We start from the raw sequence: 16,028 nt of genomic DNA, 5'->3' as shown, positions 1-16,028 counted from the left end.
AGCTGACATGTAACACAGAACAGCTGACATGTAGCACATCACAACTGACTTGTTACACATCACAACTGACATGTTACAAAGCACAGCTGACATGTAACACATCACAACTGACTTGTTACACAGCACAGCTGACATTAATACACCACAATTAACATGTTACACAGCACAGTTGACATGTAACACATCACAACTGACATGTTACACAGCATAACTGACATGTCACACAGCACAACTGACATGTTACACATCACAGCTGGCATGTTACACAGCGCAGCTGACATGTAACATATCACAGCTGACATGTTACACGGCACATCTGACATGTTACACATCACAACTGGCATACATGTTGCACAGCACAACTGGCATGTTACACAGCACAGATGACATGTTACATGGCACAACTGACATGTTACATGGCACAATTGACATGTTACACGACACAGTTGTCATATTACACAGCACAGTTGTCATGTTACACAGTACAGCTGACATATTACACAGCACAACTGACATGTTACATGGCACAATTGACATGTTACACGGCACAGTTGTCATGTTACACAGCACAGCTGACATGTTACACAGCACAGCTGACACAGCACAAGTGGAGTGGAGTGTTGGCAAAGTGGTAGCGTGACCGCCTAGGAAGTGAGAGAATCTGAGGCTGTGGGACTGAATCTCAGTCGCCAGTATTTTCTCCCCCTCCACTAGACCCTGAGTGGTGGTCTGGGCACTTGTCATTGGGATGAGATGATAAACCAGAGTCCTGTGTGTCAGCACGCACATGGCACATGTATGATAAGCCATGGCAACAGAAGATTGTCCCTGGCAATGAAAGACTCACTCCTATACACATATGTGTGTGACTGAAGCCAGACTGAATGAGACAGGAAGCGAATGATGAGCACCCAAAGGCAGCTGTCAGTCGGCTTTAAACAAGCAGGCAGTCTGTTGTGCAAATGATTCCATGCTTTGTAAAGTGCTTGAAGCTTGGTCTCCGACTGAAGATAGGTGTTATGTGAGTATCAGTCATCACCGTTATCATTAACATAATCATAAGTGTAACAAAGTTGGAAAGTGAACGCATGAAAATGAATGTCTTTAGGTGGTGAAACAAGTTCTAAAGTAATTTGTTTTCCTCTCTTTTTGCTTGCATAGACTATTAAATCCATAGAATGAAGGTTATACCTCAATATTCAGACACAAATTCTACTATGATGACAATGATGATGATGATAATAATCATAATAATGATAATGATAAGTCATAATAATAGAAATAGTAATGGTAATAAGTAATAATAATAAATGATAATGATACTACTACTAATAATAAGTTACTACTACTAAATAATTTTTTTCTATTATATATATATATATATATATATAATAGAGATCACCAGAGATCAGTGCAAAATGGAAAAAAGTCGAGGAAGAGAATGCCACATACAGGGTCACAACCTCCAGCATGACATTGGAAGCTGAACAATGTTGTGACACATGCTCTCCAGTGGCTGGCATCCATACGTGTGTCTGCAAATCAACTTGCCATAATTCTCACTGACTCTGTGTGAAACTCCTACAAGGAGCTGAAAGTGAAAGTGGGGATCTGAATGGCAAAGTACAACTTTCAGATCCAAAAGCTAACATGGATATAGTGCCCTGGACATGCAGGTGTTTAGGGAAATGAGTGAGCTGACAGACTTGTTGGTAGTGAAACAACAATAAGCGGTCTACACCTGGGAATATCTGAAATCTTTAGAAAAGTAAAGAATGCCTAAAATAGCAGGTATACGACCATCACATCATTGACTGCCTCACGGAAAGAATTATAGAGAGAGGGAGCAGCCATAAGTGTAGCCTGAAAGGTGCAGTATGAGCCATTACTAATCAAACAAATACTGGTGTCATACAATACAATACATTTCAGTGCATCTTTATTCTTTATTAATCCGATTGGAAATTTCATGTCCATTCAGAGGGTCATCACTCACACAGTCTGTCAACCCAAGTCCAGTCTAACATAAAAGTGAACGTGGCAAAAATTTAACTTAAAAGTGAAGAAAAGGTTATATATAAGGTTTCATATAAATATGAAATTCATAAAAACTTAGCAGCTTGGTTTATAACACAGTAAAAAGCATTATAACATACAGGTACAGGTACAGAATTTGGGACTTTTAAAAAAAAAATGTTAAGCCTTTTTGGCATTTCAACGCCCCTTCGTAGTATAGAAATAGTTTAGGGTTGCGTACATGCGCATGAAATTTTTTAAATGTTCATTCATCAAAATCGAATGGTTTTAGTAATGATTTAGAGTCATTGTCTAGAAGATTCTTGAACTGGTCAATAGTTTTAGCTGTTTTTGTTGAATTATTCAGTGCATTCCATCCTTTAACTGCTCTAAAGATAAAAGAAAACTTACAAATATTTGTTCTACAAAATTTTGTGAAAAGGTTGGTATTTGAACTTCTGGTAGCATGGAGTTTGTTAGTAGAAAAGAAGGTGCAGGGGTCAGTGTCAACCATTTTATTAATTATCTTGAATACTTGTATCATGTCTCCTCTATATCTTCTGTATTTTTGTGAATGCAAGTTTAGTTGTCTCAAACGGTTTTGGTAGTCCAAATCTCTTAGCTCTGGTATCATTTTAGTTGCTCTCTTTTGCACCTGTTCAACTGCTTTAGACTGTCTTATTAGTCTGGGATACCAAATTATATTACCATGTTCCAAAATTGGTCGAACAATTGTTTTATAGAGGTTGACAAAAATGGCCTTATCCATAAATATAAATGTTCTCTTAATAATACCCAATACTTTATTAGCTTTATTTATCACAGCCTGAATGTGGCCATCAAAAGAAAAAAATTTCATCAAATATTACTCCCAGGTCTTTTTCTTCATTGCATTCTGAAATAACATTAGAAATTGTGCCATCAATTTTCATTATATAATTCTTTTTTGGATTATTTCTTCCTAAGTGTAGCACTTTACATTTAGATACATTAAAATATAGATTCCACATGTTTGACCAATTTTGTAGGTTGTTTAGGTCATTTTGCAATTTGAAGGAATTTTGGGTTTTATCATAAATTTTAGTATCATCGGCAAATATTTTGCAGCAACTACTAACATAGTCTGGGATGTCATTTATAAATATAGTGAATAAAGTTGGCCCTAAAATACTATCTTGAGGAATTCTGCTCAATACTTGCACATCTGGTGAAAAACTATTTCCAACCCTTACCTTCTGACTTCTCCCTACCAAGAAAGCCTTTATCCATTTCATGATATTGCCATTTATCCCATGAGCCTCTAACTTAGATAATAACCTATAATGTGGTACAGAGTCGAAAGCTTTTTTAAAGTCTAAATATATATCTGCAGATTCCTTCTCTTCTGTTAACTGAGTTAAGTCTTCCATAACCTCTAACAGTTGAGTAATACATGACCTCTGTTTCCTGAATCCATGCTGACATGGTGAATATAAATTATTTGTAATCATAAAATTAACTAAAACATCTCTAACTAGTGATTCTAGTACTTTACATGCCACACATGTGAGGCTAACTGGTCGGTAGTTACCTGGATCAGATCTAGTACCTTTTTTGAATATTGCTGTGACTACTGCTGTTTTCCAGTCATCTGGTTCCTCTCCTAACTCTATTGACTTATTAAATAGTGTACAAAATGGTAATGACAATTCCTCACTGAGTTCCTTCAGTACTCGTGGAGGCATCTGATCTGGGCCCTGTGCTTTACTAGGGTTAAGTGCCTGTAATTTTTCCTTTACTGCTGTTGGAGTTATCACAAGGTCATAAAAACTGGAATTACATTTCTCCTCTTTTGTCCCAGTAGGAATATTGCTTATATCTTCTTTAGTAAAAACACCAGCAAAGAAAGTATTTAGTGTCTTTGCCTTATCCTCGTCACTTACAGCTAATTCTCCATTTTCTGTCTTCAAAGGACTAATGCCTGTATTTGATTTTGTCTTAGCTTGTACATATTTCCAGAAATATTTAGGGTTTGTTTTGCATTCTTTTGAAAGTCTTCTTTCATATTCATGTTTGGCATCTTTTATGATTTTATTACATTTATTTCTAGTTGTGATGTACTATTAAACAAAAACTAAAAAGTGTTATTTTGGTAAAAGAAATTTTAACATGTATAAAAATAATTTTAAAGAAAAACTAAGAAAAGCTATTTCCGAATAAGAGACACAATGATAAAATTTTCATTTTGTTATTATAAATTTTTCACATTCTTGGATGCCATGAAAGAGATATGTGCTGATTTTATCACATACATTAAGAAACATTGATTTCAGAATAGGAAACCTTATTCGAAGTTATTAGAAATTCAAGGAGGTTTGCTTGAAATATAATATTTTAACAAATATGTCACCATACACTTTTATAAACTCAGAAGACAACCATCTGCAACCAGCAATGTGAACATTTCTTCAAAATGGAATGGGGTCTGTCTGGGCCTTTTCAAGTACAGTAGACTGAACAACATGCTAAATGTTACGTTCATGGCCTGGGAGTTTGAGATCTTTTCCCACCCTCTTGTGGCAACACTGTGGCAGTATGTGTGTGCCTGTGTATGTATGTGTATGTGTGTCATGCGAGCTGGAACTAAATCAGTGAATAAGTAAATGATTATGAATCAGAAAAAAAGAAAGATGCATAAAAGGCAAGCGATGATTAAACAACTAAGAATACAGAATTGGGAAATATATATATATATATATATATATATATATATATATATATATATATATATACCTACTTGCATGTGTGTCTGAATACAGGTTCAAGCCATCGAGCTGTACAAGTTCATCAGACCCTCGGCCTCCCACACCGTCCTTGTTCCCTTCTCAGGGGAGACCACTCAGCCACCGTCAGCCTTCGCCCAGCCTGACCAGGGTGATGACTTGAAGAAGGTTCTGGCAGACATACGGCACCAGCTGAGGGAAATCTGGCACAACTTCCACGACGAGAAAAGCCGCTTGCGGGCGGTGAAACGTCTTCTGCTGAAATGGCACCCAGACAAGAATCCTGGGAGGGAGGAGTTCTGCACCAAAGTGTTTCAGCAGATGCAACGCTACCTGACGCTTCTGAAGCAGGGGAGACAACTTCCATCCGACGATGAGGATGATGTGGAGGGGTATGGCACCAGCGGCACAAACTACTATGAACCATACTATGAGAGAAGATCTTCGTCTCGCAGGAGACGATGCTATCGCGGTCCCTACGACTCCTTTTTTGACGACATCTTCTCCAGAGGGGAGTCCTATGCACGCTCCAGAACCAGCTTCGGCAACAGCAGTCGCAGTGGTGGCAGCGGTGGTGGTAGCGGTGGTGGTGGCATGGGTGGCTGGGGTTCAGCTTCGTTCCGTTTTTTCAGCAGCAGCCCCAGTTACCCCACTCCGCAGCCGGAGGAAGGCAGGCGGTGGATGCGTCAAGCTGTGCAGGACCTGACTGCAGCCAGGCTGACTCTCAGACAGGGGGGCAGGGGACTCTACAACTGGGCCTGCTATCAGGCTCATCAGGTACTGCTCTCATGATCATGATGATAATGATTGTAATGATAATGTTTGTGATCATAATTATACTAATGATGATAAGAATGATTATGATGATGATCATGATGATAATGATTTTATTGATGATTATTGTGATGATAATGACGATTATGATAATGATGATAATAGTGATGATGATACTTCTACTGGTACCACAGCTAATAATACTGATAACAATGATGATGATAATAATGATAATCATAATAACAATGATAATAATGATAGTAATGATGATAATAACAATAATAATTGATCATGATTATCATGATTGTTATTGTTGTCAGTAGCAGTAGTAGTAGTTGTAGTAGTATCATTATTGATGACTATGACAATGACAATACTGTTTTTTCTTTATATCAAAAGTATCTTGTTCAAACTTCTTTAAGCAGACAGATTGATATTCATATTTTGTTTTTTGGTGTGGTTTTTTTTGTTTGTTTTGTTGTTTTTTTATTGGAAGTTCCTTGTTCAAGTTTGGTTTTGTTTTTGAAGACAGATTACTGCTCTTTTTTTCTTTTTCTTTTTTTCTTTTTTTTTAAATAGAAATATCTTGTTGTGTGTTTTGTTTTTTTTAGACGATTAACACGCATTGTTTTTTTAGATTGAAAGACCTTGTTCATGTTTATTTTATAGACAGATTAATGCTCATGTTTCATGGGGTTTTTTTCTTTTTAACAGAAATCGCTTGTAGCGGTTGTTGTTTTTTTGTTTTTGTTTTTTTTGTTGTTTTCCAGACAGATTAATGCTCATGTCTTGTTTTACTTTTTTTTTCTTTTTATTAGAAATTTCTTGTTCAGTTTTATTTAGCAAATTAAAGCACATTAAAAATTTTAAAAAACAACTAAATTCATTGTTCAAGGTTGTTGTTTTTTGTTTTGTTTTTTGTGTGTGTTTTTCTTCTTCTTCTTCTTATTTTTCTTTTTTCTTTTTCTTTTTTTTAAATTTTTTATTTGCAGACATGAATTTTCTTCTTTTTTTTATATCAGACATTCTTAGTCCTTTTTTTTTCTTTCAGATTATTACTTCCGTTTGATTTTGCTTGGTTGGTTTTATTTTGTTTTGTTTTTTTTTCAGTGCGCAGAGAAAGCACTGAAAGCCGTTCTGTTTCGGCGCGACGCCAGCCACGCAATGAAGACTAGCCATGATATCTGCTCCCTGGCTGCTCGCGTTGGAGATGCTCAGATTCAGGCAGATGGGACCCAACTGCACGATGTCGTCCAGTACCACACACGCATGCGTTACCCAGACCTTATCTTCTTCCCGAAGATTCCTTCCGATGTGTATGGCGAGAGTGACGCCCAAAGGGCTTGTGACCTGGCCGAGAAGATCACTGACAAAGCTCAAGAGCTGGTAAGGGATGTCGTTTTTCTATGCAGTCACGTTTGTTTTGATAAGTTTCAGTTTCAAAGAGGTGCCAATGCCTGTGGACTGATGCATATAAACTGCAACACATCTGCTATATTTGAAAAAGAATGAACAAGAGAGGCAAGGCCTACAAGACTCACTTGTGATACACACTTTATCCAGTAAAAAAAAGATCATTTATTTTTAAAAATTGAAATAATACATCAGTAGGATGTGTCCTGTATTTGATATCAATTATAAAGCTTTTGGGACGGGGGGGAAATGCATCTTAGCAGATTCGAACCAAGCATATTCTGGTCAAGAGTAAGTAGACTTACTCACAGCGCAAAAGCATGCCTACCAATGAAAAAATTATATTTAAACTTATTTTTATACTCGATGTGATAAATCGATTACGGTATTTGAAGTGATAAAGACGTTTGAATCATGTTATTTTGATATATTTTGATTATCTAAGAAATCTTTTAAAAGTCCACAATAAAGGAGACATTGCCATTGCTTCAGGCACACCACAACATGTAGCCATTTCCTCCAAATCTAAGGAGATCTGTGTTCGACAGGCTTACAGAAACTACAACCCAGTTCATTCAATTTCTCTTTTATGTTAATTCTAGTTAATTCAGTATCCACTTTAAAATACTCATATGTGTCGGTCTTATGTGTTGTTGTAAAGCGTTTTGAGTGGTTTGAAAAGCACTATATAAATGTATTATTATTAGTATTATCATAGTTGTTATTATTATCATATTATTATCATTATCATCATCATCATCGTCGTTGTTATTATTATTTGTATTTGTATTTGTATTTCTTTTTATCAAAGCAGATTTCTCTGTGTGAAATTCGGGCTGCTCTCCCCAGGGAGAGCGCGTCGCTACACCACAGCGCCACCCATTTTTTTTGTATTTTTTCCTGCATGCAGTTTTATTTGTTTTTCCTATTGATGTGTATTTTTCTACAGAATTTTGCCAGGAACAACTCTTTTGTTGCCGTGGTTTCTTTTACGTGCGCTAAGTGCATGCTGCACACGGGACCTCGATTTATCGTCTCATCCGAATGACTAGCGTCCAGACCACCACTCAAGGTCTAGTGGATGGGGAGAAAATATCGGCAGCTGAACCATGATTCGAACCAGCGCGCTCAGATTCTCTCGCTTCCTAGGCGGACGCGTTACCTCTAGGCCATCACTCCACGTTACTTCGGACTCTTAAGTATCATCCAGTTTCAGGGAATCTTTTGTTGTCGTAATGCTTTGTGTGTTTTAGTTTGACACGTACAAAACACCTCCACGGCAACCATCACCACCACCACCTCCACGGCAACCATCACCACCACAACAAGCGTCATTGCCATGTAGACCAAGCACTAGCCACCGCTCTGTGGAAGGCGGCGGCAGCAGCCGGCAGCGTCTGACGACTCCCAAGAGGAAGATGGCAGTAGCAGGTGAATCCTCACCCAAATTTCCCCGCCGAGGTCTGTGTTTTGTGATAACCAATGTGGCTTGTGTGGTGTCTTTGTGATGAGGTGTGTTTGTGGGGTGGTGTGTTTGTGCTGTGCTGTTTTTGTGGTGTGTTGATGATAATGTGATGTGTGACGTTTTGTGGTGTTGTTGTGTTGCGTCATGTTGTGTGTTGTGCTGTGCTGTTTTTGTGGTGTGTTGATGATAATGTGATGTGTGACGTTTTGTGGTGTTGTTGTGTTGCGTCATGTTGTGTGTTGTGCTGTGCTGTTTTTGTGGTGTGTTGATGATAATGTGATGTGTGACGTTTGGTGGTGGTGTTGTGTTGCGTCATGTTGTATGTTGTGCTGTGCTGTTTTTGTGGTGTGTTGATGATAATGTGATGTGTGACGTTTTGTGGTGTTGTTGTGTTGCGTCATGTTGTGTTGTGCTGTGCTGTTTTTGTGGTGTGTTGATGATAATGTGATGTGTGACGTTTTGTGGTGTTGTTGTGTTGCGTCATGTTGTGTTGTGCTGTGCTGTGTTTGTGGTGTGTTGATGACGACGTGATGTGTGACGTTTTGTGGTGTTGTTGTGTTGCGTCATGTTGTGTGTTGTGCTGTGCTGTGTTTGTGGTGTGTTGATGACGACGTGATGTGTGACATTTTGTGGTGTTGTTGTGTTGCGTCATGTTGTGTTGTGCTGTGCTGTGTTGCATGGCTTTGCTTTCCTTATCACTCAGTGCTGTGCTCATTTAAGAAAAATAGTAAATAAGAAAGAAATTCTTGAAAATGACATGTGTTGTAGAGTATGTGGACCAGTCTACATGCTTTGATGCCTCCTTGGATTTGAAACTGCGTTGCGTTGTGTTGTGTTGTGTTGCACTTTGTTGTGCTGTTCTGCATTGCATTTTACTGTATTATGCTGTGCTTTGTTGTTATGCATTTTATTATATTGCATTTTATTGCATTCTGTTGCATCGCATTGCCTTGTATTGTGATGCATTGCTTTGTATTGCGTTGCACTGTGTTGTGGTGTACTGCATTGCATTTTACTGTACTATGCTGTGCTGTACTGTATTGTTTTGCTTTGCACTGTATTGCATTCTATTGCATTGCATTGTATTGTGATATATTGTTATGCATTGCTTTGCGTTGCGTTGCATTGTGTTGTCTTGCACTTTGTTGTGCTGTACTGCATTGCGTTTTATTGTACGATGCTGTTCTGTACTGTATTGTTTTCTTTGTACTGTACTGCATTTGATTGCATTGTAAAGTGTTCTGTTGCATTGTATTGTGATGTATAGCACTGCATTGTGTTGTGCTGTTTTAAGTTGCATTGGGTTGCGTTTTGTTGTGTTGTGTTGCTTTTTTTTTTTTTTTTTTTTTTTTTTTTTTTTTTTTTTTTTTTGGTTACAGCAGATTCCTCTGCATGGAGTACAGAGCACTTGATTGTATTCTGGCACAACTTCTGTTTCTATCGCTCTGTCTCATGCTCTCACTCTCTCTCTCTCTCTCTCTCTCTATATATATATATATATAGAGAGAGAGAGAGAGATAGATTATAATGGATAATCCAGATACCAAAAGGGAAAAGGCTTTAAAAATCAGTCTTGGTGTAAAAGCCCACTTATATATGTACGAGTGAACGTGGGAGTTGCAGCCCAGGAACGAAGACTAAGACAAAAGGTGAGGCATTGGACTTGTGATGGTGTGGTCACCAGTGATCAGAGTTCAAGGCCCCATCATTGGCATGGTGCTGTGCCCTTGGGAAAGGCACCTTGCACCAGTTTTCCAGGCTCCACCCTGGTGTGAATGGGTACATCAGCGTGAATTTGGTTGGGGAGGGTAAGAACGGAGAAAAGATAGGACTGGGCCCAGCCTTCCCATGCTGAGCCTTTAACCCTTTGAGCCCTGACCACCGCTTTACTGGTGGTGGGGAGGGGTGGCATAATGCCTGGCCACCGGTTGAGCGGTGCGTAAACACTTGTGTCGTGTTTTGCTATTGGTTGACTTATATTGAAGAGCCAATCAGAAAAACCGTAATATTCCGACGCCAACATTGCCGTGCCCCCTCACTGTGTTTTGTGCATGTGCTTTGGATAAAAAAGATCGATTTCTACCATGAGGCGTGCAGAGTCTCAACCTGACACGCCTCTTTTGATCAACTGATTCTGCATGCTCAGATTCATTTTCAACATCACTATCCATAGCAAAATCATCCAATTCGAATTCCACCTCACTATCAGAGTAATCATTGTCATACTCTACTTCCGATAAATCATCAAGCATATCAATTACTTTCTGCGTTGTGTACAGTTGTTTTCTTGCACGTTTTGTCCCTGATTTCTGCCCTGATGGGCCAGGTTGAGACTCTGCACACTTCAAGTGTTTACGCACCGCTCAACCGGTGGCCGGGCATTATGTCATTTTTCTCTGCCACCGGTAAAGCGGTGGTCAGGGCTCAAAGGGTTTAATACCAATTATTTGCAAATTTTGGCTCAGGAGCTCAGGCAGAAGGGTTAAATTGCTCAGGAACTCGGGGCTCAAAGGGTTAACACAGTGGATATGAATTCACTGCATCTGAGACCTAATGCCCCATCGGCTGAAAAAAAAAAAGCTCTGGGATGTTTCACCTTTAACTTCAATTAAATGCAAAGATGACTAACATTGGGAATTCTTGAAACACCTGGGGCAGTAAACATTTGATTTCTTTAGATATGATACACTGTATACAAGTCTTCGTCAGTGGATTTCACTTGAATTTGTACAGCAAAGCACCTTTTGAAGACACAGACTTCGTAAAAAGTTAAGAACCACTGCATTAGAGATGGTATGTTTTGATAAAATGTCAGAATAATCAAGAGATGATTCAAATCATGCAGACTACATACGGTCTGCCACTGGCCTTTTAATGCAGACACACACGGCTGTGTCAGACAAAACGTGCACCATGAACGACTTGAAAAATTGATGTTTCAGCCGGAAAATTAGAATAGAATATGTCTTTATTACCAAGTGTACAGGGGTCACAAGGAATATTGAGGGGGATAGTACATAACAAGATACAAACATAAATCGAAAATCATACACAAACACAGATACAGTAGAAATAAGATACATACAAGTGCATATCAATATAAAAAATTTGTGCATATTCACGCATGCACACACACACACACACACACACACACATACACACACACACGTTTGAACAGAAGCTGCATATTACATGTGGATGGGGCTAATGACTAGATATTCAGGTGGATGGTTGTTGGTTGGATTTGTTCGAGAGACAGGGCATTGACTGCTTTGGGGAAAAAGCTATTGGCGAAGTTATTTCTGTACCGTCGACCAGAGGGGAGCATCTCGAAAATCCCAAAAGCTGGATGTGATTCATCCTGGCTGATTGATTTTGTTTTATTTGCTTTTTTGCTTTACAGTTATTCAGTCGTTTTTAAACAGCAACTGAAATTTCGTTGTAAAAAAAACACACACAAAAACCAAACAAAAACCAAACAAACAAAAGGAAGTGCACAAGCAGGTCTACTTATGAGCAGTGCTCATTACACTAGCTGTATACATACACTGCAGTTTGCCGATTCCTTTCGATGTGTATGGCGGGAGTGACGCCCAAAGGGCTTGTGACCAGCATCACTTCACCATCCCCCCACCCCCATGAAGAAAATTGTGCAGGTTCCCCCATGGTCCTTCACTTTTGTCTGAACCATGTGTTTTGCACAGACATGCGTGGATGATACTTTACTTTGGTGTCCAGTGACACTGCCAGAGGCTTTATCGGTCTCGCATGGCTTGGTTTCTTTGGTGACGCAATGGTTACGACACTCAGCTGCCAGTATAGAGAATTCATGAGGGTGTGGGTTTGAATCCCGCTCTTACCTCAGCCTTTCTCTCAAGTTTGATTGGAAAATCAAAGTGAGTGTCTAGTCTTTCGGATGAGACGATAAACCGAGGCCCCGTGTGCACTACACACTTGGTGCACTGATAAAGAACCCATGGCAACAAAAGTGCTTTGCTTTGGCAAAATTTTGTAAACAAAAATCCACTCTCTTAGGTACACAAATGTATATGCATGCATGCACGCAAGGCCTTACTAAGCGCGTTGGGTTATGCTGCTGTCAGACATCTGCCTGGCAGATGTGGTGTGGTGTGTATGGATTTGCCCAAACGCATTGGTGCCTCTTTGAGAAAATGGAGCTCAAACGAAAACTTTCTTTCTGACTGATATACATATATATATGTTGTTGATTTTCTCTTCTTTTTTTTTTTTTTTTTCTTTTTCTTTTTCAGACCCGTCAATCAAAGCCTTGCCACCGCCCCCTTGAGGACTGGGACGCAAACTTCAAACGTCAAACGCCACCTTGATCATCATATCGAGGAGGACTGGTGCAAAAGTCGTTTCGATCTGCCGCAAGGTTCTCAGTACACATGAAAAGCCTGCCTGTTCAACATGTCCCATGGCTTTGACAAAGCAATAGTCGTCTCTTTGTCTGTATCTCCTCCCTCCCCTCCCCCTTCCCTCATATTTTGTGCTTTTTTTGGTGTGATATTTGCACTTTGTATATAAGATATGTACATGTATGTAGAATATATACATGTGGTTCTTTGGTGTGGTTTTTTTGGGGTTTTTTGTCTTCAAATGCTGTTGAATGCTATTGTGCATTGTTGTAAATATACTGATTCATGCGAGTGCTTTGAGCCCACTGGGCAGTTTGTGCCACATAAGGACTGTATTATTATCATTGTTTCATGTGAGTGTTTAGAGCCCAGTATATGGGCAGTTTGTGCCACATAAGTACTGTATTATTATCACTGCTTCATGTGAGTGTTTAGAGCACTGTATATGGGCAGTTTGTGCCACATAAGTACTGTATTATTATCATTGTTTCATGTGAGTGTTTAGAGCCCAGTATATGGGCAGTTTGTGCCACATAAGTACTGTATTATTATCATTGTTTCATGTGAGTGTTTAGAACACTGTATATGGGCAGTTTGTGCCACATAAATACTGTATTATTATCATTGTTTCATGTGAGTGTTTAGAGCCCTGTATATGGGCAGTTTGTGCCACATAAGTACTGTATTATTATCACTGTTTCATGTGAGTGTTTAGAGCACTGTATATGGGCAGTTTGTGCCACATAAGTACTGTATTATTATCACTGTTTCATGTGAGTGTTTAGAGCACTGTATATGGGCAGTTTGTGCCACATAAGTACTGTATTATTATCACTGTTTCATGTGAGTGTTTAGAGCACTGTATATGGGCAGTTTGTGCCACATAAGTACTGTATTATTATCATTGTTTCATGTGAGTGTTTAGAGCACTGTATATGGGCAGTTTGTGCCACATAAGTACTGTATTATTATCATTGTTTCATGTGAGTGTTTAGAGCACTGTATATGGGCAGTTTGTGCCACATAAGTACTGTATTATTATCATTGTTTCATGTGAGTGTTTAGAACACTGTATATGGGCAGTTTGTGCCACATAAATACTGTATTATTATCATTGTTTCATGTGAGTGTTTAGAGCCCTGTATATGGGCAGTTTGTGCCACATAAGTACTGTATTATTATCACTGTTTCATGTGAGTGTTTAGAGCACTGTATATGGGCAGTTTGTGCCACATAAGTACTGTATTATTATCACTGTTTCATGTGAGTGTTTAGAGCACTGTATATGGGCAGTTTGTGCCACATAAGTACTGTATTATTATCACTGTTTCATGTGAGTGTTTAGAGCACTGTATATGGGCAGTTTGTGCCACATAAGTACTGTATTATTATCATTGTTTCATGTGAGTGTTTAGAGCACTGTATATGGGCAGTTTGTGCCACATAAGTACTGTATTATTATCACTGTTTCATGTGAGTTGTTAGAGCCCTGTATATGGGCAGTTTGTGCCACATAAGTACTGTATTATTATCACTGTTTCATGTGAGTGTTTAGAGCACTGTATATGGGCAGTTTGTGCCACATAAGTACTGTATTATTATCACTGTTTCATGTGAGTGTTTAGAGCACTGTATATGGGCAGTTTGTGCCACATAAGTACTGTATTATTATCATTGTTTCATGTGAGTGTTTAGAACACTGTATATGGGCAGTTTGTGCCACATAAGTACTGTATTATTATCATTGTTTCATGTGAGTGTTTAGAACACTGTATATGGGCAGTTTGTGCCACATAAGTACTGTATTATCATCACTGTTTCATGTGAGTGTTTAGAGCATTGTATATGGGCAGTTTGTGCCACATAAGTACTGTATTATTATCACTGTTTCATGTGAGTGTTTAGAGCACTGTATATGGGCAGTTTGTGCCACATAAGTACTGTATTATTATCACTGTTTCATGTGAGTGTTTAGAGCACTGTATATGGGCAGTTTGTGCCACATACGTACTGTATTATTATCACTGTTTCATGTGAGTGTTTAGAGCACTGTATATGGGCAGTTTGTGCCACATAAGTACTGTATTATTATCATTGTTTCATGTGAGTGTTTAGAGCACTGTATATGGGCAGTTTGTGCCACATAAGTACTGTATTATTATCATTGTTTCATGTGAGTGTTTAGAGCACTGTATATGGGCAGTTTGTGCCACATAAGTACTGTATTATTATCACTGTTTCATGTGAGTTGTTAGAGCCCTGTATATGGGCAGTTTGTGCCACATAAGTACTGTATTATTATCACTGTTTCATGTGAGTGTTTAGAGCACTGTATATGGGCAGTTTGTGCCACATAAGTACTGTATTATTATCACTGTTTCATGTGAGTGTTTAGAGCACTGTATATGGGCAGTTTGTGCCACATAAGTACTGTATTATTATCACTGTTTCATGTGAGTGTTTAGAGCACTGTATATGGGCAGTTTGTGCCACATAAGTACTGTATTATTATCATTGTTTCATGTGAGTGTTTAGAACACTGTATATGGGCAGTTTGTGCCACATAAGTACTGTATTATTATCATTGTTTCATGTGAGTGTTTAGAACACTGTATGTGACGGGGTGGTAAGGTGGTGTTGGAGAAGGTGAAGACAGGTAGAAGGTGTTAGCAGAAGAGAGCTGCAGCCAGGCAAGGTAGACTCGGGAAGGCAGTGCGCTGGTTTTCTTCTTTTATTCTTTCATTCTTCCAGGCCAGGAGAGTTCTCTCTATGTCTGGCACTCGCTCACTCCTTATATTCTGTTCCGCCGAACCGCAAAGCCAGCGCCGCGAAGCGACTCACGAAACCGGCCCTCCGCGAGCCTTGAGGGGCCAAGCTTGTGTTTGTTTGACCAAATTTAGCGGCTTCTGACTTTCGGCTCGGGGAACTAACATAGACATATTATATATCACACAAAACTACAAGAGACGAGCATTTTCTTAAGCTAAACCATTTTCTACAAAAATAATGTAGTTAAAAACTGTAAATAAAAAGAGTCACTGAATGAACGAGCTTTTAACGAGTTCATGTATCATTTTTGTACATTACAACAATTAATACGTCGCGATATGTAATATAATTGTAACAATTAAGTAACTGAACATCCTGAATTTCCAACTATATAAAAATCATCTATAAAATCTGCTTCTAGAGTAAAGATTTTTTATGTAAAAATTCAAG

At 38.8% G+C, this 16,028-nt stretch overlaps 1 protein-coding gene across 1 annotated transcript in view; it reads left to right on the top strand.

Annotated features, from left to right (window-relative positions):
* The window catches only part of LOC143287251 (sacsin-like), a 34,733-nt gene extending 21,337 nt beyond the window's left edge, over nt 1-13,396 (top strand). Inside the window, exons 7-10 of the mRNA XM_076595196.1 lie at nt 4,815-5,555; nt 6,663-6,938; nt 8,219-8,426; nt 12,702-13,396. Coding sequence (XP_076451311.1) covers nt 4,815-5,555; nt 6,663-6,938; nt 8,219-8,426; nt 12,702-12,736 — 1,260 coding nt within the window. The 3' untranslated portion in view covers nt 12,737-13,396. The remainder of the gene's footprint in view (nt 1-4,814; nt 5,556-6,662; nt 6,939-8,218; nt 8,427-12,701) is intronic.
* The last annotated feature ends 2,632 nt before the right edge of the window (nt 13,397-16,028 follow it).

Source organism: Babylonia areolata, chromosome 11 (genome assembly GCF_041734735.1).
Source record: "Babylonia areolata isolate BAREFJ2019XMU chromosome 11, ASM4173473v1, whole genome shotgun sequence".
Classification (NCBI taxonomy): Eukaryota; Metazoa; Mollusca; class Gastropoda; order Neogastropoda; family Buccinidae; genus Babylonia; species Babylonia areolata.
This window is presented reverse-complemented; position numbering and strand designations above follow the sequence as displayed.